The sequence below is a fragment of the Rhinoraja longicauda genome, chromosome 13 (assembly GCF_053455715.1).
Source record: "Rhinoraja longicauda isolate Sanriku21f chromosome 13, sRhiLon1.1, whole genome shotgun sequence".
In the NCBI taxonomy this organism is placed as follows: domain Eukaryota; kingdom Metazoa; phylum Chordata; class Chondrichthyes; order Rajiformes; family Arhynchobatidae; genus Rhinoraja; species Rhinoraja longicauda.
The window spans coordinates 52,261,464-52,288,226 of NC_135965.1; the positions used below are offsets into that span (position 1 = coordinate 52,261,464).

Here is a 26,763-nt window from a genome sequence, read left to right on the forward strand (position 1 = left end):
GAAATTGCATTTTAATATGCGGCAGAAACTTCACGTTATTGAATGTTATCCAAGTATATTTAATGTAATCAGAGGGGTGGACATAAATTTAAGTGGTGTTTGTTCAAAGATCATCTGAGAAATATGGAGATGACAATCTAATTTTGTTCAGACTTAGTGTTCTGATCCTGTGGGATTTTGTTTAAAGTTATAAAGCATGCAATAACTTGAACACCTCATGCAGCTAGTGTCATTGTGGTGAAAACACTCAACCGTTGAATTCATGGTCATTACTCATGATCAAAGTTAACAGCACTTAAAGTTTGACAGGTCCTGTAACGAAGGCTTCATCCACTGGTCACCTAAAGGACTTTGGTCGTATGGATTCAGAAAGACTCTTCATAGTCTCATGTTTATGGACAGAGAGACACATTTATCTCATAAGGTTTAAGTTGAAGCTTATTATGGTCATGTGTATTATGGTCATGTGTATTATGGTCATGTGTATTATGGTCATGTGTATTATGGTCATGTGTATTATGGTCATGTGTATTATGGTCATGTGTATTATGGTCATGTGTATTATGGTCATGTGTATTATGGTCATGTGTATTATGGTCATGTGTATTGAGGTACAGTGAAAAGCTTTATTTTGCATGCTATCCAATCAGATCAGATTATTACACAACACTGCATAATATATATTAATGTAAATACCATCAACCCAGACTCAAGTGCAATAGGCAGAGCAATTGAGGATGTGACATTGAGGAAGTAACAAGTAAAATGGACAAGGGTGAGCCAGTGGATGTAGTGTACCTGGACTTTCAGAAAGCCTTTGATAAAGTCCCACACAGGAGGTTAGTGGGCAAGATTAGAGCACATGGTATTGGGGGTATTGACATGGATAGAAGTTGTGAATCTGTGGAATTCTCCGCCTCAGAAGGCAGTAGAGGCCAATTCACTGGATGCATTCATAAGAGAGTTAGATAGAGCTCTTAAGGATAGCGGAGTCAGGGGGTATGGGGAGAAGGCAGGAACGGGGTACTGATCAGCCATGATCAGCCATGATCACATTGACTGTCAGTGCTGGCTCGAAGGGCCGAATGGCCTCCTCCTGCACCGATTGTCTATGTATCTATGTAAATTCAGCAGGTCTGGCAGCATCTGTGGAGGGATTTGACAGATGATGTTTCAGGTCGGGACCTGCTTCAGACTCCCTTCAGGATCCCGACCCATAACGTTGCCTCACCGTTCCCTTCACAGATATGTCCCGACCCACTGAGTTACTACTTTGGTTTTCGCTCAAGATTCCAGCATCTGAAATACTTTGTTATATAAGCATTGTAGTTTTAATTAGCATCTTGGTTCCCCACTTAACAATCCCAATGTATGTGTAGAAAAAAAACTGCAGATGCTGGTTTAAATCAAAGGTAGACACAAAATGGTGTAGTAACTCAGCGGGACAGGCAGCATCTCTGGAGAGAAGGAATGGGTGACGTTTCGGGTCGAGACCCTTCTTCAGACTGATGATCCCAATATATGGTCTAGTATAGTTTAGATATTGTCACGTGGGACAGCTTTTACACTGAAAAGCTTTTGATGCGTGCTAGCCAGTCAGCGGGAAGACAATACATTACAATCGAGCCATTCACAGTGTATAGATATCTGCTAAGGGAATAACGTTCAGTGCAGGGTAAAGCCAGCAATATACAATTAGCCGTTCCATGAAACACCCATGTTCTTGTTCTCGATGTTGACCTTGGTTGTCGGCGAATATCAATTGACTTGCACTTTGTTCTCTCTCTGCAGGAGTTGGAGCAATGACTTGGTCTCCACTAGCCTGTGGAATCATTAGTGGAAAGTATGATATCGGAGTACCTGATAGCTCACGGGCTTCTTTAAAGGTAAAACAAACAAGGAATAAACCATTGGGTTTTTAATGAAGTTCTCGATTGGAAACAAAAGTCATTTTGTTGTCTTGCTTTGCTAGAAGTGAGGTTACAATGCATTGATCACATCAGTACCAGCTTTCCACATGGACACTCCAGCTGGACCCATTCATCCTACACTCTTCACATAACCCTGCTATATTTTCCGTATGAAGTATTTATTCAGTTTCCTTTCAAAGGAAATGGAGCTTGGATGGTCTCCAAGTGGGTGCCTGGAACGCACTGCTAGGGTTGGTATTTGAGGCTGATACGACAGTTGTTGAGCCATCCTGAATAAGAATCCATGAGCACCAGTTATTGTTTGCCACGCCAATCAAATATGTCAGCTGCAGCTGTGGACCACGGGAGGTCAGGTACCAGAAGTGAATGAAGCGGTTGCTTTTGTTGGTGAGGTGCCAATCTGTTACACACTGCGCAGGATGCCATATCCTCGGTGATGTATTCAGCCATGCCAGGCCAGTAAAACATGTCGTGCTGACCGCATAATACACCTGCACAACGATCCAAAGACTTTATTAACTAGCACGACCTCACGCCTGCACGTTCCACTTACACTAACTCCAATCTCGCAAGCAGTGGTCACTCAAAAGCTAATGGGGCGTAACTACAAAAGCATGACACATAACATGAGTGACACCATTACACTAATCTACAGTAGTGGCATTTAAGAGACGTTTAGATAGGCATGTGTATATGCAGGGAATGGAGAGAGATGGTTGATCATGTTATACACAGGTGAGCCAAAGGGCCTGTGTTTGTGCTGTACTGTTACACGATTGTATCTGCCTGTAAAACCCTTCCCAGTTACAGACGCTCCTCAGCTTATGATGGGGTTACGTTCTGTGAAACCCATCGGAAACCAAAAGTATTGTAAGTGGAAATGCATTGTGACACACGCGACCACGTGGCCGGGAGCGAGCTGTGGCTCGCTACAGGTCACTGCCGTTGGCACCATCGCTAAGTCGAACTATCGCAAGTCGAAGCATCGTAATCCGGGGAGCATCTATAGTACGTTTCACTTCCTGATGTTACTTTATATTCTCTCCGTCCTCTACTTCGTGGCTTCTTGCACCAATAGGAACAGCTTCCAGCTGTCTCCCATGTCTAGATCCTTTATGACTTTAAGTACCTCCATCACCTACCTCAGTCCAAGGAGAAAAATCCCAGTTTCTCCGGTCTATCCACATAAAAACCTCGTCCTTGGATCCATCTCAATGAATCTCTCGGTACCCTCCCTGCAGGGGAAAGTGACAATAAGGCCACTATTGTAGATTAGTGTATTGTATTGTATTGTATTGCAAACAGGAAAATCAATCAGGACAGTGAAACTAGTCGGAGAACTAGGGTGCGGGAGGGACAGAGAGAGAGGGAAAGCAAGGGTTACTTGAAGTTAGAGAAATCAATATTCATACCACTGGCCAATATTCATACCACTGTCCAATATTCATACCACTGGCCAATATTCATACCACTGGCCAATATTCATACCACTGGCCAATATTCATACCACTGGCCAATATTCATACCACTGGCCAATATTCATACCACTGGCCAATATTCATACCACTGGCCAATATTCATACCACTGGCCAATATTCATATCACTGGCCAATATTCATACCATTGGCCAATATTCATACCATTGGCAAGCTACTGCATTGAAATAAGTTACAAATGACGATTGAAAAAATGTTGAATGTTATAAGGTCATAAGTGATAGGAGCAGAATTAGGCCTTTCGGCCCATCAAGTCTACTCCGCCATCCAATCACGGCTGATCTATCTCTCCCTCCTATCCACATTCTCCTGCCTTCTCCCCATAACCCCCGACATCTGTACTAATCAAGAATCTATCTCTGCCTTAAAAATATCAATTGACTTGGCCTGCACAGCCTTCTGTGCCAGAGAATTCCACAGATTCACCCCCCTGTGAGGAACATCTGACGTTTGAGAGTTATGTGAGACTTTGAGCTCTGCTCTGATTCTCCTGCTTTCAGTGCTACCAGTGGTTGAAGGACAAAATTATCAGTGAGGAAGGAAGGAGACAGCAGGCTAAGCTGAAGGAACTCGGAGTGATCGTGGAGCGACTGAGCTGTACGCTCCCCCAGTTGGCAATAGGTGAGAACGGTTGTAAAAGATCCAGAAATAAGATGCTTCCGGGATTTTTGATTTTGTTTGATACCACTCCGAATTTTTTTAAACTATAATGTAACCAGCAGGCTGAAGTGAAATCTGCACTATCATGTGTAGGAAAGAACTGCAGATGCTGGAGTAACTCAGCGGGACAGGCAGCATCTCTGGAGAGAAGGAATGGGTGACATTTTGGGTCAAGACCCTTCTTTAGACTGAGAGTCTGAGAATAGATCATTGTTGATCAACAATGATCCATTCTACATTTTCCTTGATTTTCGTCCCCTTTGATCTCTTGTTGTCACACCTTCCCCTTCCATATCTCTGTCTCCCTCTCCCCTCTCAGTCTGAAGATGGATCTCGACCCAAAACGTCACCCATTCCTTCTCTCCAGAGATGCTGCCTGTCCCGCTGAGTTACTCCAGCATTTTGTGTCTACCTGCATTAATATGTTTGACTCCAAAGATTGAGATCAATGTAGATATGGTATTCCTGCACTCAGCCTCTTCCCCCACCAATACGACAAGTGAAATCATGCACGATGTATCCAACAATTAAGATCCAAAGCAGCTGAAACTCCTGAACATTCACAAGACCATTTCCAAACTCTCAGATTCTGGCAAGTCTACCAACATTTTAAAGTGATGTTGGTAGAATCTTCGATGCTCAACACCTCCGCTCAGCCTGTCTCAACCAACCTGATCTCCCGGTGGTTCAGCATTTCAACTCCCCCTCCCATTCCCAATCTGACCTCTCTGTCCTGGGCCTCCTCCATTGTCATAGTGAGGCCCAGCGCAAATTGGAGGAACAGCACCTCATATTTTGCTTGGGTAGTTTACACCCCAGCGGTATGAACATTGACTTCTCTAACTTCAGATAGTCCCTGCTTTCCCTCTCCATCACCTCCCCCTTCCCAGTTCTCCCACTAGTCTTCCTGTCTCCGACTACATCCTATCTTTGTCCCACCCCCTCCCCTGACATCAGTCTGAAGAAGGGTCTTGACCCAAAACGTCACCCGTTCCTTCTCTCCCGAAATGCTGCCTGACCCGCTGAGTTACTCCGGCATTTTGTGTCTACCTAACATGTTAATATTGTTCACGCACACCTTGTACAAACTTTCCAGTTGCTGTTTAAGCAACCCATCAAAAGTGCAAGCACGTTAATCTGGCCAAAGAAGCAGAAGGCCGATTTAAGTTTCAATATTCCTTAATTCGAAGACTTCGTCAGCAATAAAAACAGAAAATGCTGGAACAACTCAGCAGGTCAGACAACATTTGTGGAAAGAGAAACAGGAAATAAAATCAAATATAATTAGGCCTTCCTTAGAAATATATTCATTGAAGAATGTACATACAGTATACTTTGAATCAGTTATACTTCAGGTTGAAGTCCCTATGTCAGGACATGCTCTTCCCACAGAACTGTTATTCTATTGTGAACTCAGTGGTTCAATGGTGCTTTATTTGTTACATGTGCTACTGTGCAGTGAAATTCTTTTTGCATATTTACACATACGGGCAACGCCACGTTTTGGTGCAATTTCCAAAGCCAGAGTCCAGTCTGCCCACGTGCTCGGTCTACTAGAGCAGCTCCCGATCCCCGTCAGTCCGGCCCCTACATGGAACTCATTGCAGTTGCCTTGTACTTTCAGCCTGGTGCCTGCGTACAGAAGGAGTTAGCTCTGTCCTTCTAGGGGCCTCCAATCCACAACAGCTCACAGAGAACCTTGGCGCCATACAGGCAAGTAACTAAGGAAGCCTTCAACCCATTGATTCATTGTTAATGACAGGATTGTATGGATGGAATTCATCAGAGTCACACAAAAGAAACTTCACGGAAGAAAGAAATCATGGATTAATTCACGGGGTTAAGGGTGGCGGGGTGGGGAGCTGTAGAGTCCCAGGGTTGATCCTGACTAAGGGCACTGTATGTACAGAGTTTGTACGTACCTCCCTGTGACCTGGGGGGGTTTCTCCAGGTGCTCCAGTTTCTTTCCACACTCCAAAGATGTACAGGTTTGTAGATTAATTGGTTTTGGTAAAATTATAAATTCACCCTAGTGTGTGGTATAGTGCTGGTAATGGCTGGTCAGAGTGGGGCAAAGGGCTTGTTTCCATGGTCGATCTCTAACGTTAGGAGCTGAACTCTCAAATAAACTTCCTTGAAGAAAAATTACCAATGCCCGGGAGGGGGGGGGGGGGGGGGGGGGAGAAAAACTGTTATTAAAAGCTCTGTGTGAAATGAGATTCCCATCCATTACATTTTGCTACTTTGGTACTAATTGATACAGTCTGTTGTTTTCAGCGCTATTAATTTGATCAAATGTAGTTTATTATAAGTCATTTCTGTTGGGATAACAAGTCATAAACCCTGCACCTTTTTTGACTAATACTCATTCGGCAACTTGCATTGAAATTTGGTTTATATCACATAGGAGAGAGATATGTTCATAAGTTCATAAGTGAAAGGAGTAGAATTAGGCCATTCGGCCCATCAAGTCTACTCCACCATTTAATTATGGCTGATCTATCTCTCTCTACTAACCACATCCTCCTGCCTTCTCCCCATAACCTCTGACACCCGCACTAATCAAGAATCTATCTATCTATGCCTTAAATATATCCACTGACTTGGCCTCCACAGCCTTCTGTGGCAAAGAATTCTACAGATTCACCACCCTCTGACAAAAGAAACTCCTCCTCATCTCCTTCCGAAAACAATGACCTTTAATTCTATCAACAAAACACCAAGGAGGGTGCCCACCTGATGACCCTATTGATGTCTTTACCCCTACCCCCACTCAAGATATTAAGAACGTGCCAATTATATCATATCAAGTCCTATAATATCAAGTCCTATAAGCTCAACTAAGGCTATGACCTCTAGTCCTAGATTCTCCCACTAGTGGAAACATCCTCTCCACATCCACTCTATCCAAGCCGCTCACTATTCTGTACATTTCAATAAGGTCCCCTCTCATTCTTCTAAACTCCAGCGAGTACAGGCCCAGTGCTGTCAAACGCTCACCATATGTTAACCTACTCATTCCTGGGATCATTCTTGTAAACCTCCTCTGGACCCTCTCCAGAGCCAACACATCCTTCCTCAGATAAGGTGCCCAAAACTGCTCACAATATTCCAAATGTGGCCTGACCAGCGCCTTATAGAGCCTCAGCATCACATCACTGTTTTTGTATTCTAGCCCTCTTGAAATAAATGCTAGCATTGCGTTTGCTTTCTTTATTACCGATTCAACTTGCAGATTAACTTTATGGGAATCCTGCACCAGCACTCCCAAGTCCCTTTGCACCTCCGATTTCTGGATTCTCTCCACATTTAGAAAATAATCTACTCCTTTATTCCTACTACCAAAATGCACGACTCCACTTTACAGCACTATATTTCATCTGCCACTTCTCTGCCCACTCTCTCAACCTATCCAAGTCCTTCTGCAGAGTCCCTGCTTTCTCTACACTACCTGCCCCTATCATCCACAAATTTTGGCCACAAAGCTTTCAATGCCCCTCATCCAAATCATTAATATACAACATGAAGAGCAGCGGCCCCAGCACTGAGCCCTGCGGAACTCCGTTAGTCACTGGCAGACAACCAGAAACAGCCCCCTTTATTGCCACTCTTTGCTTTCTGCCACCCAGCCAACCTAATATCCATGCTTGTATCTGCCCTTTCTTATACCATGGGCTCTCATCTTCCTTACCAGCCTCCCATGTGGCACCTTATCAAAGGCATGACACAGAAGCAGAATTAGGCCATTCGACCTAACGAGTCTGCTCCGCCATTCAATCATGGCTAATCTATCTATCTCTCGCAAACCCATTCTCCTGACTTCTCCCCAGAATCTTTGATCCCGTTACTAAATGGTTTCCTCCCATTTCCCAAAGAGGTGTGGGTTTGTACGTTAATCGGCCACCTCTAAATTACTGCTATCGTGTGGGGAGTGGATGAGAAAGTGGGATGCCAGAATTAGCGTGAATGGGTGGCCAAATGGTTGGTGTGGACTTGATGGGCCTAATTTGCACAGAGCAATGTAATGATGGTGAAGTAGAAACAAGGAGCAGCAGATGCTGGATTACAAAAAGACACAGTGCTGGAGAAACTCAGCGGCTCAGGCAGCATCCCAGGAGTACATGGATAGGTCACGCTTTGGGTCAGGACCCTTCTGCTTCAGACCTTTATTCTGAAGAAGGGTTCCTGTCTTTGTTCTCCAGGAACCCACCAGGTTTCTCCAGCAATGCGTGTCTTTATCTAAATGTAACGATCGTGATTTATTGGCTGCTAAGCACCCAAGGATTTTCTTGCACTCTGAAATGCTCTGACGAATTCCTTAGCGTTTAATTGAAATGTTTTTTAATTACTTCAGGTGGTCTCGAAGATGACAACACAGACTGTGACTGAGATTGATAACATACTTGGCAATAAACCGTACAGCAAGAAGGATTACAGATCCTAACTTAAAGCAGCATGAAATCAACTGAGAATGCATGACAGTGGTGCTCTTTACTTGAACCACTCTCTGGTTAATGTGAATCTAATGCTGTTCCCTGCTGAATTCCCACAGGTGCATGCCATTGCAATGAGAGAATGTGCTCGTCCAGAAGCACAGTCCTTGGTTAGTAAGATGGTTCCTGACTTTTATTACTCAGCAAAATTGAGTTATCGCTCTTTGCATTAAAAAAATTAGTAGATCATGCAAGGCCATAGCTTGAACTATTAATCCCAGTATTCTTTTTCCTCCCATTTTAAACCTTGTGCAGTATATTGCCTATCATACACTGTTGATGGCTCACTTTCAGCCAGGACTTGTCATTTTCTTAGAACCCGTAGCAAAGTCTGCTTACATCAATGAATGGACACACAGTGACAAACTTTGCACACCTTTGTTTGCATTGTAAGATATGCTGAAAACAAATGCTTGTGTTAACTTGTTCTTGAGTAGATACCGCCTGCAATAGCCAAAAGCTTTAACCTGCATGGACCTATGTTGCACTCATTCATGTTAAACTACACGGAATTTCTCAACAGACCTGTTCAGAATGAAAGTTTATTTAAAGAAGCTCCATAAACCTTATCTTCTACACTATTATGTAAATGTCTAGTTTACAATGCTTTCATTGAACTGGGGCTTTGAGCTCTATCACATGTGTCAGAGTTGTTCAAAGAAAGAGAAATGTATTTGTGAAAGGTACTGTTTGATGTGTTAACGTTCCTACATGAATGGAGCAGTTAACATTACTTGGGTAAAGTGAGTGGGCAAGTTACATGTGATGGGTCCAAGAAGTACAAATCAAAAGGTAGAGTGCAGTATTCGTTGAAAAGGCGATTAAAAAGAGGCAGAGAATATACTTAAAGACCCAGAACAAGGGGTCACAGTTTAAGGTCCAGAACAAGGGGTCACAGTTTAAAGATAAGGGGGAAGTCTTTTAGGACCGAGATGAGAAAGTTTTTTTTCACACAGAGTGGTGAATCTGTGGAATTCTCTGCCACAGAAGGTAGTTGAGGCCAGTTCATTGGCTATATTTAAGAGGGAGTTAGATGTGGCCCTTGTGGCTAAAGGGATCAGGGGGTATGGAGAGAAGGCAGGTACGGGATACTGAGTTGGATGATCAGCCATGATCATATTGAATGGCGGTGCAGGCTCGAAGGGCCGAATGGCCTACTCCTGCACCTATTTTCTATGTTTCATAGCAAGAAGAGTTGAAGCACAAAAAGGGTGAAGCACCACTTTAGTTGGAGCTGGCCCAAGTCAGACCACATTGTCATCAGTTTTGGCAATGCACCTCAGGAAGTATATTGGGCCCTGGATAGGTACGATACCATTTTCTTTGCTTGTGAAGTTTTAAAAATTAGATCTAAAGTATCCAGTCTCGATCAGGTCATTGAAAATGCTGTGGATACTTAATTTTTTCCCTAAAATCAGGTGGAAAGCATACAGCCTAGTATTATACTATCCAAATTTACAGGTATAAATCAGCCATTATATAACTGAATCATAGGACCATGTCAAGGGGCTAAATAATTAACCCTATCAGCATATTAAAACAAGCCAAGATAATTTCAGGTAATTAAAATCTTTAAAGCCTGTAATAAGAATCGATGTTTGTTTCCCATGCACATTATCAAAGTCATGCACAATGACAGTGCAAAGTAGAAACAAAGTAGTTTGATTTGAGGATGATGATCAATGTGTTCATCCTCACTTGCTTTGAAACATAAAACTTCCGAGTACTACGCACTCTTGACTATTTAATAAATTTCAGTTAAAGTTTATTCATCTTTACAAAATGACTTGCTAATGATTAAGATTTGTACATTTAAAGAGTAAAGCTTGATTAGGTGTACTATTAGCTAATTGGTTCTGCCACACTAACTTCTGTTGTTGGTTTACTGCAGTATAACTGATAAATCCAGGACTAACCAGTCGACATTTTAATAGCAATCTAATTGGATTGCCGAGAGTTATTAGATGATATTGCATATCCTTGAGCTTTAATTTAGGTTATACTGTGTGCCTGCAGCTATTGCCTGTGTTCTTAAGAGTGCAACATCTCAGGAATAAATGCTTCGTTTCTCTTGTTCAATGGTTTACGGACAATGTAGAAGTAATTTTTTTTGGAATGTATTATTTGTGCATGACAGCATCCACTCCAGACAAATAAAAAGTGAACTCTTCTTTTTAGTCATTGATTCAACAAGTGACAATATTAACACACTGGTTTTAATACTCTGATGGAAAATACTCCACTCCATTAACTTTAAATTGCCTCCTGTACAAACCTACATCGCACTGGAGGCTGTATCCCCTTAGTCTTATCTCATCCAACAATTCTCAGATGTGGTCACACTGGATGCATCGTTCAGACAAGCTGCAGGGAGAATTATTGAAGTATACTCGTATATGGAGAAGCTGCTGCCAACACCACATCTCAGCTCATGAAAGGCAACTTCATCTTAAGTCATAGTGTGGAACAGGCCCTTCAGCCCAACCTGCCCATGCCGACCAAGGTGCCCCATCTACGCTAGTCCCACCTGCCCTCGTTTGCTCCCTGTCCTCTAAACCTTTCCTATCCATGTACCTGTTCAATGTTCTCACATCCTTTAAATCTAGCACTCTTTCCAACTTAACATCCTTCCTATAGCAGAGTGACCAAAACTGAACACGATACTCCAAATGCAGCCTCACCAACATCTTGTATAATTGTACCATAATATCCCAACTTCCACGTACAATATGTAGGAAGGAACTGCAAATGCTGGTTTATACCAAAGGGCCCCAACCCGAAATACCACCCAATCCTTCTCTCCAGAGATGTTGCCTGCAGTTCTACGAAAATAGAGTCTGCTGGCTTGTGCTTTGTGGATGTGTGTTTGACTTCCATTGTACATTGTACCTTCAACCTTCAGACTGAGCTCCCACTCTGCCACTGGACTCACCACTAAGTTAACAACATGCTACATTAAAATCAAAAATATTACACCAACATGTTAATCAATTTCAACTATTTTTAACTCTTTCCAAAACTCAACTGGGAATGAAGTCAAGGTCACAAGAATTAATCCAGTCATTGCCAGTCACATTTTCCATTTGACGAACCTAGAAATGGTTATTGCTGTACTTCATTACAGAGGGCTGGGATGGGGTGGAAAATCACTTAAGCTATGTGATTGAATTTCTAAGCAGGGTTATGGTTCTCAGTAGTGTAAAGATTATCAGCAGTTTTGCAGTATCATCATTTCAGAATTTGTACAATTCTATAACCACATTAAAAAACATGCTAAAATAATTTCTAACTATTTGTAATGTAAAATGTATGCCTGGATGCCCAAACATGACTTCAGAGGCTTTGCATGGCCATTTATAAAACATTAATAAACCCTGATGTGTATGGACAAGAAAACAACCAACATGTACAAAAATTAGTTGCAAAATGCAGTTTTATTACAGTACATCCACACCCGATAACATGAAATTTAAAAAATGCAGTTCATAGAACTGTTGTTATCTCAGTTAAGTGGCCAATACTGTGGTCTTGGCTCTTAATTCTGTAGATTGTGAAGATCTAAATGACTTTATCCTCACGAATGCATCATTCAAATCTTGACATCAGCTCCCGAAGCCAATGTTAATCACTTTGAGCCAGTCGAAAGTAAAGCAATCATCCCAGATGAAAAACAGATGGACAGGATGTAGTTCCTGAGATTAAAATTAAGGAAAATAAACTTTATACAATAACACGTGAATCAGATCTAGCAGACAATAGCACCTCCATGCCTGAATTACCTGCTTCGGATGCAAGCTGATTTAATTATTGGCCCTCCACATTTTCTGGCCTGATGGCATGAACTAAGGCCATTCGGCCCATCAGGTCCACTCTGCCATCATGGCTGATCACAGATGAAGCGGCGGCACGATGGTGCAGCGGTAGAGTTGCTGCCTTACAGCGAATGCAGCGCCGGAGACTCAGGTTCGATCCTGACTATGGGCGCTGTCTGTACGGAGTTTGTACGTTCTCCCCGTGACCTGCGTGGGTTTTCTCCGAGATCTTCGGTTTCCTCCCACACTCCAAAGACGTACAGGTTTGTAGGTTAATTGACTGGGCAAATGTAAAAAAATTGTCCCTAGTGGGTGGAGGATAGTGTTAGTGTGCAGGGATCGCTGGGCGGCACGGACCCGGTGGGCCGAAGGGCATGTTTCTGCGCTGTATTTCTAAATCTAAGAAAATCTAAATCTAAAAAATCTATCTCTCCCTCCTAACCCCATTCTCCCCATAACCTCTGACACCCATACTAATCCTGTACCACAATGTGTTTCATGGACAAAATGAGTGCCATCATTAAGTGGGCAAACTACTGTGCAGGTACAGGTCAAAATCATGGGTTTGATACCGAATTATCGGATGGTCAATCTCTAGCCATTCATTTTGCGATTTTTTAAAAGTTAGCCACAACTGGGTTACTCAATAACTATTTATTTATTAAACTTACCTCTTGGACTTGGCATAATATGAAAGTGCAAAGATAAATCCACATTGCTGAACCAGCATTAAAAAGGATACACAGTTGGATTGAAGTTCTTCAGTATGAAGAATGAAGCAATGATCACGATAACCAGAAATAAGGTGTTGTTGTAAAAGATTGAAAAGGTTGTAGCTTCGTAGTCAGCCACCTCATTCTTTTTCCACAGAATTCTATTGTGAGGGAGGGGAGGGGAGGGGAGGGGGGGAAAGAGAGAAATTTTTTTTATCTCCACATGTCAGACTGGAGTGAAATCAACTTAAAAACATTTGTGTAAACGTTTACACCGAGAGGAAAAAGTCCTTTGTATTCAAAAATGGATTTACAAGATACCGAGATAATCTTAATGGATAAAAGTTGCATGACTTAAAATACCTCTCATCCTTTTCTTTGCGAGACATCTTCCTGTTGTCAGCCTCTGAGAGTTTCCGGGTGACTTCTTTGGAAACGGCATCTTCCCTCTTCTGCGCCACCCTGGACACACACATACGTTAGTAATGTCTAGCACATCGCGGGTAAACCTGTGCAAAAAAAAAACTAGCACTCCAGGAATTACTTACTTGTGTTTCAGGACGAACTTCACATTTTTGTACGCAAATGCCACAAGGTAGGTGCTAACAAGGGTTATAACACAGTATAGAACTGCGGATTGGACAAGGTCCATATGCCAGATCCTCCAATAGAGCCCTAAAGGAACAAGTCTGAGAATTATCATTTTCACAATTAAAAATGTACACCAGCAGCAGATAGTGACATGGCATGAGATTTCGATTCTACTTAGTGGATTTAATAGAAATTTTAAAAGCAGGAAATTTAAACAATCTGCCAGAGTTTATTGTTTATGAGAAACCTCTAAGTGTAGAAATCATCACATTTTCCTGACCTTGGAAGAAATATTCAAAATTATTTTGGCAGTAACACAATGAAACTGGAGAACTTTAACTTAGTTTTACAGATGAAACACAGCCCAGCCCATCACAGGTACCGACCGCCCCACCAGATCGACCTTTACGAGGGTCTACCCCAAAAAGGGAACCTGGAAATACCCAGACCACCAAGGCCATGCTCTGATTGCACTCTTACTCATGGGAACAAGGTTTAGGGGTCTGAAAACCAGTACCACCAGGTGCAAAAATAGCTTTTGTGGGGGGGGGGGGGGGGGGAATGGTGGAAGAAATAGGTACAAACCCAAGGTGGGGCAGGGGAAAGAGGGGGGGGGGGTGTAAGGAAAGGAGGGGAGGGTTGGTGTTGCTTAATATTGGAGATTCCTCCAGTTTGCATGTGCCCTCACACTTGCATGGAGGAGACCATGGGGATCTAGGTGGAAGAGGATGGGACAGGAGGAAGAAATGGGTGCAGCACAGAGGGAGGCAGGGGTAAAGGAAGGACTAAGGTTATTATCCAAAATTGGAGAATTCGATGTTCACACAAGAGTAACTCACTGGTGGGGTCAGGGAACATCCCTGGAGGGCATGTGTCGGAAGAACTGCAGACGCTGGTTTAGGCAAAAGATAAGATACAAAATGCTGGAGTAACTCAGCAGGTCAGGCAACATCAGGCAGGCAGGGTGGATGTGGAGAGGATGTTTCCACTGGTGGGAGAGTCTAGGACTAGGGGTCACAGCCTCAGAATTAAAAGGACGTCCCTTTAGGAAGGAGATGGGGAGGCATTTATTTAGTCATAGGGCGGTGAATCTGTGGAATTATTTGCCGCAGAAGGCGGTGGAGGCCAAGTCAGTGGCATCCCTGTGTGGTACCTCAGCTGCACGGAGGCAGAGAGGAAAGCTCTTCAGCGGGTAGTCCATAGAGCTCAGAGGACCATCGGAACAGCCTTGGAGGGCATCTACAACACACGATGCCTCAGAAAAGTCACCAGCATCTACAAAGACTCCTCACACCCCTGCAACAGTCTGTTGGAACTTCTACCATCGGGCAGACGATACAAGGCCTTCTACGCCCACACCTCCAGACTCAGGAACAGCTTCATCCCCAGGGCCATAGCTGCTATGAACCAGTCCTGCTGAGCCGGATGGTCACATCGCACAGTGAACCGGCACAGACCTACTTGCACTTTATTCTGTTTTAAAACTGTTCTAATTTGTTTCATTGGGTTGTTTAAATTAATACTGACTAGCTAATTAATTTATTGCATCGTATGGGAGGCACATTCCCAATCTCGTTGTACCCCTGTACAATGACAATAAAGATGTATTGTGTTGTATTGTTGATCAGTGTAGGTGTCAGGGGTTGTGGGGAGGATGGGGTTGGAGGGGGTAGAGATGGAGCAGCCGTGGTTGAATGGGCAGGAGTGGACTTGATGGGCCGAATGGCCTAATTCTGCTCCTGTCACTGATGAAATCTCAGGAGACGTTTGTGATCCAATAGACAATAGGTGCAGGAGGAGGCTATTCGGTCCTTCGAGCCAGCACCGCCATTCAATGTGATCATGGCTGATCATTCTCAATCAGTACCCCGTTCCTGCCTTCTCCCCATACCCCCTGACTCCGCTATCCTTAAGAGCTCTATCTAGCTCTCTCTTGAATGCATTCAGAGAATTGGCCTCCACTGCCTTCTGAGGCAGAGAATTCCACAGATTCACAACTCTCTGACTGAAAAAGTTTTTCCTCATCTCCGTTCTAAATGGCCTACCCCTTATTCTTAAACTGTGGCCCCTTGTTCTAGACTCCCCCAACATTGGGAACATGTTTCCTGCCTCTAACGTGTTCAACCCCTTAATAATCTTATACGTTTCGATAAGATCCCCTCTCATCCTTCTAAATTCCAGTGTATACAAGCTTAGTCGCTCCAGTCTTTCAACATATGACAGTCCCGCCATTCCGGGAATTAACCTAGTAAACCTACACTGCACGCCCTCAATAGCAAGAATATCCTTCCTCAAATTTGGAGACCAAAACTGCACACACTACTCCAGGTGCGGTCTCACCAGGGCCCTGTACAACTGCACACAGTACTCCAGGTGCGGTCTCACTAGGGCCCTGTACAACTCCACACAGTACTCCAGGTGCGGTCTCACTAGGGCCCTGTACAACTCCACACAGTACTCCAGGTGCGGTCTCACTAGGGCCCTGTACAACTCCACACAGTACTCCAGGTGCGGTCTCACTAGGGCCCTGTACAACTGCACACAGTACTCCAGGTGCGGTCTCACTAGCGCCCTGTACAACTGCAGAAGGACCTCTTTGCTCCTATACTCAACTCGTCTCGCCGCTACCACACCGCCCGGCGGCCCGGCTACTCACAGATGGGAATGGCCGACACGATGAACGCATTCCCGTAGAAGAGCGCCGACGACTTGGCCGACACGTTCCTGCTGAAGTCCTGCAGCAGTAAATCCTCCTCGGACTGCTGCTTGCTGCTGCCTTTGGGCGCCATGACTCCACGTCAGCTGGAGGAGCCGTCCCGCCGAGCACCGCGCCCGGCCTGCCACGTGACCCCGGCCGCCGAGATGAGCCGAACCCTCACACGTGACCCCGGCCTCTCGGCCCCGGCCCCCGAGCTGAGCCGAACTCTCACACGTGATCCCGGCCCCGGGCAGCCGAGCTGAGCCGAACCCTAACACGTGATCCCGGACCGCCGAGCTGAGCCGAACCCTGACACATGACCCCGGCTCGGCTGCCGAGCTGAGCCGAGTCCTGTCCAGTCTGAAGAAGGGATCTCGATCAGAAACGTCACCCATTCCTTCTCTCCAGAGGTGCTGCCTGTCCCGCTGAGTTACTCCAGCATTTTGTGTCGATCTCCTGTTCCATCAGCCCGACCACCGAGCCGAACCCTGACATGTGATCCATTAACGCGTCACCTCGGCCGCCAAATCGAGTCTTGACACGTGACCTCCCTCGCCCGGAACCAGCCGAGTCGTGACACGTAATCCGCTCGCCCGGAACCAGCCGACCCCTGACACGTGATCCCATCGCCCGGAACCAGCCGACCCCTGACACGTGATCCGGCCGCCGAACCGAGCCCTGACACGTGACACCTCGCCCCGGCCCGGCCCCCGCACGCCGAGACACATTAAAGACTTTTTATTAATTAACTTCAGCAACATTCACGTCACACCAAACGCATGAACTCGACAACATTGTCCAGGGAGAGCTTCGTGTTTCCACCGCGACACCCCCGGTAGGACGAATAGATCGCCGCCATCTTTGATACTGGCAAAGCTGCCCCTTGCCTGGGGTCGAGTGTGTTTATTGTTCAGTGGCTGTGGGGCACACTGGCAGTCAACCACAACCATGACATTCTGGCTCGCTGCAGCTTTGATACCACAACAATATATCTATATATATATATACTATCTATGTGTCAGATATTCTAAGTAAATACCTGGGAGTCCACATCACAGAGGATCTGACATGGGCAACGCACATTGCCACACTGGTGGGTAAGGCAAAGCAGCGCCTTTACCACCTCAGACAGCTGAGGAAATTCAGAGTGTCCGGCAACATCACAGTCTGGTTTGGGAACAGCTCTGCCCAGGACAGGATGGCCCTGCAGAGAGTAGTGCGTTCGGCTGAACGCACCATGGGAACTACACTCGCCCCCCTGCAGGACCTATACATCAGGAGGTGCAGATTGGGAGCAAGCAAGATTATGGGGGACCCCTACCACCCCAGTAACGGACTGTTCCAGATGCCACGGTCAGGCAAGCGCCTCCGCTGTCACGCTGTGAAAACAGAGAGGATGAGACGGAGTTTCTTCCCACAGGCCATCAGGACTGTTAACTTTTATAACTCCAGGGATTACATTTTGTCTTCTCTGTATTAACTTTAATTTATATGCTGTAACTGTAATTCTTTTTTTTTGCACAATCAACAGGCATTGCCACTTTCATTTCACTGCACATCGTGTATGTGTATGTGACAAAGAAACTTGACTTGACTTGACTTGAGTGGAAACAAACCCTTTGGCCCAACTTACCCACACCGGCCAACATGTTTCACCTACCTGTGTTTGGTCCATATCCCTCCTATCCTGTCCTATCCATGTACCTGTCTAAATGCTTCTTAAATGTTGCGATAGTCCCGGCCTCAACTAACTCATCTGGCAGTTTGTTCCATACACCCACCACCCTTTGTATAAAAATGTTATCCCTCAAGTTCCTACTAAATCTCCCCCCCCCCCCCTCACCTTCAACCGATGTCCTCTGGTCCTCAATTCACTTACTCTGGGCAAGAGACTCTATGCATCTACCCGATCTAGTCCTCTCGTGATTTTATACACCTCTATAATATCTCCCCTCATCCTGCTGTGCTCCAAAGAATAAAGCCCCAGCCTGCTTAACTTCTTATATTTCAGTCCCTCAAGTCCTGGCAACATCCTGGTCATCTCTGAACTCTTTCAAGCTTGACAAAATCTTTCCTATTCCTTACCTATGGTGGACGTGAAGAGACTTTCTTGGTCAACCCTTCCAACGAGTGACTTGTACTCAAAAGAAGAAACGTAAAATCTTGCTGGAAAAGAAAGTGGTGTTTTTGGGAACTGTTTGAAAGAAATGTGCAGTTGCTTCTGAGTTAAAAAGGCCTTCCAGTCGGCAGAGTTATTGTTAGAATGTAATAGTTTATCAGAAACACAGCAAGTGTGAAGCTCGAAAGAACAAGACAATCCAAGCCATTTCTTTTGATGATCCTACTAGAAATAGAGTACAGACACGAAGGCGCAGCAGGAGAGTTGCTGCCTTACAACGCCAGGGATCCCGGTTTGATCCCTGCTACGGGTGCTGTCTGTATGGAGTTTGTACATTCTCCCTGTGGCCTGCGTGGGTTTTCTCCGGGATCTTCAGTTTCCTCCAAAGACCTAAGGGTGTTTTGGGGTTAATTGGGGATCGCTGGTCAGTACGGACGGTGGGTCAAAAGGCCTGTTTCCCCACCGTATCTTTAAACTAAACTAATCATGTAACAGAATTCATTGCCATCCTTTTCAAAATAAAATATAAACAATGAAAACAAATTAAAGCTTCCCGCAATCTACCCTTCCCTAACTGCTTATCTCTTCCCTATGTTTGTGTGGGGATATGTGGAGACATGAGTCTGATGTTTCCTACTCCTTACCCATTAATTAACAAAACTTCCACAACCATTGACCAAACAATGACAATAAATGTTTTAGTGGATCCCAAGAGAGGCAAACTTTTGGAAACTGGTTCAGATTCTCAATGGGTTGCTGCTTCACTGCCACAATCAGGCTTCTCCTTTGATGAAGTGTCCTGACATGAAACATCGCCTCTCCTTTTTCTCCAAAGATGCTGCCTGACCCACTGACGTACTCCAGCACTTGGTATATACCAGCATCTGCAGTTCCTTATTATTACATGTTTTTCCTTTATTGTGTTGTTTAAAGTTTTCCTATAATCCTTAATTGAGCTTGTGTCTATTATACTTGATATTTCCACATGTTACAACATTGCAGGAAGTATATACAACCTGCAGAGGGGTCTCGACCCGAAACGTCACCTATTCCTTTTCTCCAGAGACGCTGCCTAACCCGCTGAGTTACTCCAGCACTTTGTGTCTATGCTGTTCAGTTCAGTTTAGTTTATTGTGTACAGTGAAAAGCTTTTGCAAACAATAACCTTGTGCACTATTTTCCTAAAGGGAAAATTAATCAAATGATTTCTTCCTCCTCTTGGCACTCTAATTAATACTTGCTGGTATTAGGATTTTCACATCATTTTCAGAAACGATTGTAGGCAAAAAAACATTGCATGTTCAGTCTCTCAATGTTTCGAACAAGCCAGCAGGTGGCATGTGAGAGCTTGCTAAGAGGCCTCCCATTATTGATGGAACAATTACGAATTGCTAAGTTCAGAAGCATGCTTTGGTGTAAGCCTGCGGAAGAAATACAATCTGTTTGAAATATTACAAAAGAAAAGTAAGACATGTGCTAGAAATCTGAAATAACAGAAGATGCCGGAAATACTTAGCAGGTCTGGAGAGTATCTGTGGAATCAGGCTTAGTATTTCAGGTCAATGACCACACTAATCATCAGACTAAAATATTTACCCCATTTCTCTCTCTACATATGTTTTCTGACCATCTGAGCATTTTTTTTTAGCATTTTCTGTCTCAAATATTAATCAGTCCAAGATGCCATTTTATCAGTGCATGCCTTGGAAATACAGGACAGTTAAGTGGACCAAAATATTATTAGATTTAGTTTTATAGAAACAGCCTAGAAACAGGCCATTTGGCCCACCGACTCCATGCCAACCATCGGTTCTCTTACCCAACTTTCTCATTCAATCCCGACACATTAGGGTCAATTGACGGAGGCAAAACCGGCATCTTTTGGATGTGGGAGGAAATTGAAGCAGGCAGTCATGGGGAGAACGTGCAAACTCCACAAAGACAGCACCCGAGGTCAGGATCGAACCCGGATATCTGGCGCTATGAGGTGTAATATATTAAAAGCGTAGTTGCACATGCATCCTGGACTTTCAGAAATCAGTGCCCTGGAACACCAAGTGGTTTATCATGCTATTTTTTACAATATTTTAAATCTTTTTTTTTTAGAGATACAGTGCGGAAACAGGCCCTTCGGCCCACCGAGTCCGCGCCGCCCAGCGATCCCCGCACACTAACACTATCCTACACACACTAGGGACAATTTAAAAAAAAACATTTACCCAGTCAATTAACCTACATACCTGTACGTCTTTGGAGTGTGGGAGGAAACCGAAGATCTCGGAGAAAACCCACGCAGGTCACGGGGAGAACGTACAAACTCCGTACAGACGGCGCCCGTAGTCAGGATCGAACCTGAGTCTCCGGCGCTGTATTCGCTGTAAGGCAGCAACTCTATAGCTGCGCCCATTGATCTTGATTCTAATTTGGAAATTAAAACCTCCCAAAAGAATAATTGTTGACATTTGAAGCATTCTTTAGCTTGTTCTGAAGACTGTCCTAAAAGTAGTGAATACGGAAAAGTAGCTGTTATATCTGTGGCTTTGTAAATTTATAAAGATCAGGTGAAACCTTTCTCCCAACATTCATTATTCTACCTATATAAATCCTATTGGTGTAAATCATGCTTTAGGTTTATTATTTTCACATCTGCCGAGGTACAGTGAGAAGCTTTGTTTGCATGCTATCCAATCAAATCAGATAATACTATACATAGTTTAACGGAAGTACAATACAGAGAGCCAAGGCAAAGCTACAGAGTGCTGAATATAGTTTCCAGCATTGTATTGCACCAAATCCATAGACAAAGTCCATTGTCCGCAATGGGGTAGAGGTGAATCTGACAGTACCCTGGCTTATAGAGGGACCATTCAGAAGCCTGACAACAGAGGGGAAGAAACTGTTCCTGAGTCTGGTTGTGTGTGCTTTCAAGCTTCTCTACCTTCTGCCCGACTGGAGCAAGGAGTAGGAATGACAAGTCTTTGATTATATGTAGGAAGGGACTGCAGATGCTGGTTTACACCGAAGACAAGACACAAAATGCTGGAGTAACTGGCAACGTCTCTGGAAAGAAAGAATGGGTGGCGTTTCGGGTCGAGACCCTTCTTCAGACTTTGATTATTCTTTGATTATGTTGGCTGCTTTTCCAAGGTGAAGTGTAGATGGAGTCAATGCCCAAGTTATGTGGAGTCACTTAGCAGTTTGCCACGAGGCATTAATCTAGTGTCATGTTTTGAATTTCTTTGAAATGGAAAAGAAGATAGGATGGTTTTTAATCAGGATGAATGAGTCACAATTTGAATTTCATACAGTAGCATAAAGTTATGAATCTTCTATGAAAATGCAAAAACAACTGACAGTGAAGGCAAACCACTTGTGGACAGTAATATATTTTTTACCCTTTGAATTCTAAAATGAGCTTTCCACAATAGATGTATTTGAAAGCCTGCTCCTCAACTTCTGCCTGGATACACATCTGTTGGTTGCATGTTTAGACTAATTGAGTACAGTACATTTCTGCATTGGTAACATGCCTTCAGATTTACCAATAAAATGAAAAACAACTCATAAGCTGACAGAAAAATGCAGCAGAGTTCCGCCATTAGTATCACTTTTTCGACTTGCCCAATGATGATTAATCAAAATGAGTCAATTAAACATTGCAGAATGGTTAGACGGAGGTAGACGCAAAATGCTGGAGTAACTCAGCGGGTCAGGCAGCATCTCGGGTCGAGACCCTTCTTCAGTCTCGACCCGAAACGTCACCCATTCCTTCCCCCCCGAGATGCTGCCTGACCCGCTGAGTTACTCCAGCATTTTGTGTCTACCTACGATTTAAACCAGCATCTGCAGTTTTTTCCCCTACGCATTGCAGAATGGTTACTCCTGACAGGAAGAGAATATTCCACCTGTAATTCTGTTCCATACAGTTCAGTTTAACTTCTCTCTATGTAATATTTTATGAGGGCCTCTGTCATTCTGATAGAATTTGTTCTGTACATAATACCTTCAGTTTTATGTTGTCAAATTAAAGCAATTTACATTTTGTGTCCCAAATGTTGCTGATGATACCAGGCTAATCACTTTGGGCCAGCGTCTCATATTCTGTTAGTCTTTGCCAGAACACACCTCTACTTCCAGTTTTCCGGCTATGTCCGGGCTCACCACCGATTCTCCGGCCACTGGTGCACCGGCACCTCCTTTAATCCGGACAACATTACGAGAGCTCACTTGAAATCCCCGCTGGAAGTCCCCCCGAAAATGTGGTGCCGATCTCAACCTCACCGGGACTTCCGCGGCCAATCGGCGGGTCGAAGTTGCCTCCAGCGCCCAGGGCTCTGGAACTCCAGCCCAGCCGGAGCCGGCAGATCCGTTCCCATGGCCACCTTCCCTGGCAGACTTGGTCCAGCCGGTTATCTCGGCCGCACCCAAGGCAATGAGCACTGTTGGTTCGGCAAAATGGTTACTACGGCAAGGCTCAGGAACCAAGGGTGCCGGAGAAACGGTGGTGGACCTGCAGATCTTTATAATGCACCATTGTTTCAGGCCTTGGAACAATTCTGTGGAACTCTCTACCTCAGAAGGCAGTGGAGGCCAATTCTCTGAATGCATCCAAGAGAGAGCTAGATAGAGCTCTTAAGGATAGCGGAGTCAGGGGGTATGGGGAGAAGGGAGGAACGGGGTACTGATCGAGAATGATCAGCCATGATCACATTGAATGGCGGTGCTGGCTCGAAGGGCCGAATGGCCGACTCCTGCACCTAGGACGAGAAAATCGCAGTTTGATCGAGTCCGGGTTATGTTCAGAAAAGATTAGCAGTGGTGCTCAGGGGCAGAATCCTGACCGACTATAATTCTGGCACCTTGCTGCTGAGATAGCTCTCTGGTTGCTGTGGACAGCGTGATCATCTTAGAATAGACCTGGAGACAAAATAAGTTCCTTCTTGCTCCTATGATTCACATTGAACATAGAACAGTGCAGTACAGGAACATGATGTGTATACCGTTTATGGTACTTACTTAAACTAATCCCTTCAGCTTTACATGCTCCACCTCCCTCTGTTCCCTGCATTTACCATGTATCTAGTTAAGCCTCTTAAATCACTATGAATGAATGAACGATTGAATGAATGAATGAATGAATGAATGAATACTTTAGGTTGAATACTATCAGATCTGCATACCCAGTTGTCTGTTCCAGGCCACAGAAGGCTGTGGAGGCCAAGTCAATTGATATTTATAGGGCAGAGATAGATAGATTGTTGATTAGTTCGGGTGTCAGGGGTTATGGGGAGAAGGCAGGAGGATGGTGTTAGGAGGGAGAGATAGATTAGCCATGATTGAATGGCAGAGTAGACTTGATGGGCCAAATGGCCTAATTCTGCTCCTATCACTTATGAACTTATTCTCAACCAAGTCATGTTGGTCTGACAGGCTGGTCTCCATTGTTAAATATCTTGGCTGTTCTTTTTATTGCTATGGGTCAACCATCTGAATACAAGGGAGAGGAAGGGAAATCTATTGATATTCTTGTGATGGTTAGGTCCAGCGTTTAAAAGTTGGGAGTCCAAGCCGCTTAATTTTATTCACCTTTAAACAAGGAGAGTCTTTGGCGATGACAAGAGAGGATGCCTGCTGGTAGGCTGAAGATAATGTTGCCTTGTCTGGAATACTATAAATACTTTTGGTTCTTGTTCATCCACAAACACCCAGAGAGTTGTGAATCTGTGGAATTCTCTTTTTTTTTTTTTTTTTTTTTTTTTAATATTTATTTATTTATTTATTTATTTTTTGAAAAGCATATGTACAAATAGAAATAAGAAAAAACACATTCGTTACAACGTTCTTACATAGCTTCAATTTTTAAATTTTTGAAGAGAGAAAGTAAAAATAAAAATAAAAAACTATAAACTTGGGGAGAGAGAATAAGAGGGTTAATAAAAATTAAAAAAAGGATCTAACAATAAAAATTAAAGGGAGTAGATCCGGGAGACAATAACCACAGTTGTACATCTAACCCCTAACTCAAGTTTCAACTTTTAATTTAAATTTTTTTTATTTTAGTCCTGTGCCAAACCCATTTACTTTTCTAAAAATTCAATAAATGGAGACCATATTTTTAAAAATAACTCAGGTTTGTCGATTAAGGCAAATCTTATTTTTTCCAAATGCAGGGTCTCTGTCATTTCCGTAGTCCACATTTTAATTGTGGGGGTTATTGGTTTTTTCCAAAATTTAAGTATTAATTTTTTCGCAGTTATTAGACTGTAATCAAGAAAATGTACCTGACTTACTGTAAAATTTGTAGTATGTTCTGATAATCCTAATATAATTAATTTTGGGTCCATATCTAATTTTTTATTAATAACTTTAGAAACTATTTTAAAAATCTCCAACCAGAAGTTTTGCATTTTTATACAAGTTACGAAAATATGAGTTAAATTAGCTTCTTGAAATTGACATTTATCACAAATAGGAGAGATACTAGGAAAAATCCTATTTAATTTCGTCTTCGAATAATGTAATCTATGTATTATTTTAAATTGTATTAAGGAATGTCTAGTATTCAATGAACATTGATGTATATGTTGTAAGCTTTCATCCCATATATCTTGCATTATAAATTGATTCAATTCGTCCTCCCATGCTCGTCTATAAGATTCTGATGACGGAATGTCAGTGTCAAGGAGAGTATTGTAAATAAAGGATATTAATTTATTTGAATTATAATATCGATTCAGGCATACATCAAGTGTTTCTGGACCTCTAAACTTATATTCTTGCATGTGTGATTTTACATAATCTCTAAGTTGTAAATATCTAAAATAATTATTAACATGTAATCCGTACTTCTGCTGTAACTCCTGAAACGAAAGAAAAGTTCCCTTATGATAAAGATCTCCCACCCTTTTGATTCCATAACTTTTCCATTGAGCAAAGCCTCTATCTAAGACAGACGGTTTAAAAGAAGGATTATTCGCAATAGGAAGGAAAACAGATAATTTACTCAATTTTAACGTAAGCTTTAATTGTTTCCAGGTACGGATAACACTATGTATAATGGGATTACCTCCATATGTTTTTTTATTTAAATTTATTGGAGCTAAGAGGATCGCACCAATATCAAATGGTAAACAATCCTCGTTCTCCATCTTTAACCAATCCGGTTGTTGATCAGAATCATCCAACCAGCAGGTTATATTTTTAATATTAACCGCCCAATAATAAAATAAAAAGTTAGGTAAAGCAATTCCTCCATTAATTTTAGACTTACATAAGTGTCTTTTATTTATTCTATGAGTCTTGTAGTCCCAAATAAAATTAGTAACAATTGAATCAATTTAAAAAAAAAACTTTTTTGGAAGATAGATCGGAATTGCTTGAAATAAGTATAGTAACTGTGGAAGAAAGATCATCTTTATAGCATTACTACGACCAACTAATGATATAGGAAGTGTTTTCCAAAATTGGATATTTCTGTGTAATTTAGCAAGTAAAGGAGGAAAATTTGATTTAAATAAAGAAGTATATTTCCTAGTCACGTAAATTCCAAGATATTTAAACTTTTCATAGGCAATTTTAAAAGGAAATTGTTGAAGTATGGCCGGATTATGCTCCATTATTGGCATAATTTCACTTTTATACCAGTTAATTCTATAACCTGAAAATGAACCAAATTGAGTTATGAGATTTAATAAATTCGGAATGCTAATTTCTGGCTTTGTAATATATATTAATACATCATCCGCATATAAAGAAATTTTATTGGTTGTATGTTTAGTGTTGTAGCCATGAATATCTGAATTTGATCTAATACTCTCAGCAAGTGGTTCTATAATAAGGGCAAATAAAAGTGGTGATAGTGGACATCCTTGTCTACAACCCCTAGCTAAATGAAATTTAGATGACAGCATTTGATTAGTTAATATTCTAGCTGTTGGGGATGTATATAAAAGTTTCACCCATGCACAAAATTTTTCACCTAGTTGAAATTTTTCCATCACTGAGAAAAGATAGGGCCATTCTACTTGATCAAATGCTTTTTCAGCATCTAGCGAGATGATTGCTAAATCTTCATGTAATAGTCTATTTGAATAAATTATATTAAACAAGCGTCTCAAGTTGAAAAATGAATATTGTTTAGCTATAAAGCCTGATTGATCGGGGTGTATCAATTTGTCTATAACTAGACTTAATCTCTGAGCTAAAATTTTCGCTAATATCTTCTGATCAGTATTTAAAAGAGCTATCGCC

The 26,763-nt window shown here is 42.9% G+C and overlaps 2 protein-coding genes across 2 annotated transcripts in view; one reads left to right on the forward strand and one right to left on the reverse strand.

Annotated features, from left to right (window-relative positions):
- Positions 1–10,740, forward strand: part of kcnab1a (potassium voltage-gated channel subfamily A regulatory beta subunit 1a) — a 129,982-nt gene extending 119,242 nt beyond the window's left edge. The window contains exons 11-14 of the mRNA XM_078410977.1: positions 1,792–1,886; positions 3,928–4,048; positions 5,712–5,800; positions 8,442–10,740. Coding sequence (XP_078267103.1) covers positions 1,792–1,886; positions 3,928–4,048; positions 5,712–5,800; positions 8,442–8,531 — 395 coding nt within the window. The 3' untranslated portion in view covers positions 8,532–10,740. The remainder of the gene's footprint in view (positions 1–1,791; positions 1,887–3,927; positions 4,049–5,711; positions 5,801–8,441) is intronic.
- A 1,249-nt stretch (positions 10,741–11,989) lies between these two features.
- On the reverse strand, positions 11,990–16,565 carry ssr3 (signal sequence receptor, gamma). Its single transcript, XM_078410104.1, has 5 exons — positions 16,353–16,565; positions 13,654–13,780; positions 13,469–13,567; positions 13,135–13,266; positions 11,990–12,272 (listed from the first exon to the last, which is right to left on the reverse strand). Exons 1-5 carry the CDS (start codon positions 16,483–16,485, stop codon positions 12,206–12,208), a joined length of 558 nt encoding a protein of 185 aa, XP_078266230.1. The 5' UTR covers positions 16,486–16,565; the 3' UTR covers positions 11,990–12,205.
- Between the last annotated feature and the right edge of the window lie 10,198 nt (positions 16,566–26,763).

Coding starts and splice junctions, on each gene's coding strand:
- ssr3 (XM_078410104.1), bottom strand. CDS start 16,485: ATGGCGCCCAAAGGCAGCAGCAAGCAGCAGTCCGAGGAGGATTTACTG. Junction 13,781..16,352: donor CGTGTCGGCCATTCCCATCT/GTGAGTAGCCGG, acceptor TTGTTCCTTTAG/GGCTCTATTGGAGGATCTGG. Junction 13,267..13,468: donor CGCAAAGAAAAGGATGAGAG/GTATTTTAAGTC, acceptor CCCTCACAATAG/AATTCTGTGGAAAAAGAATG.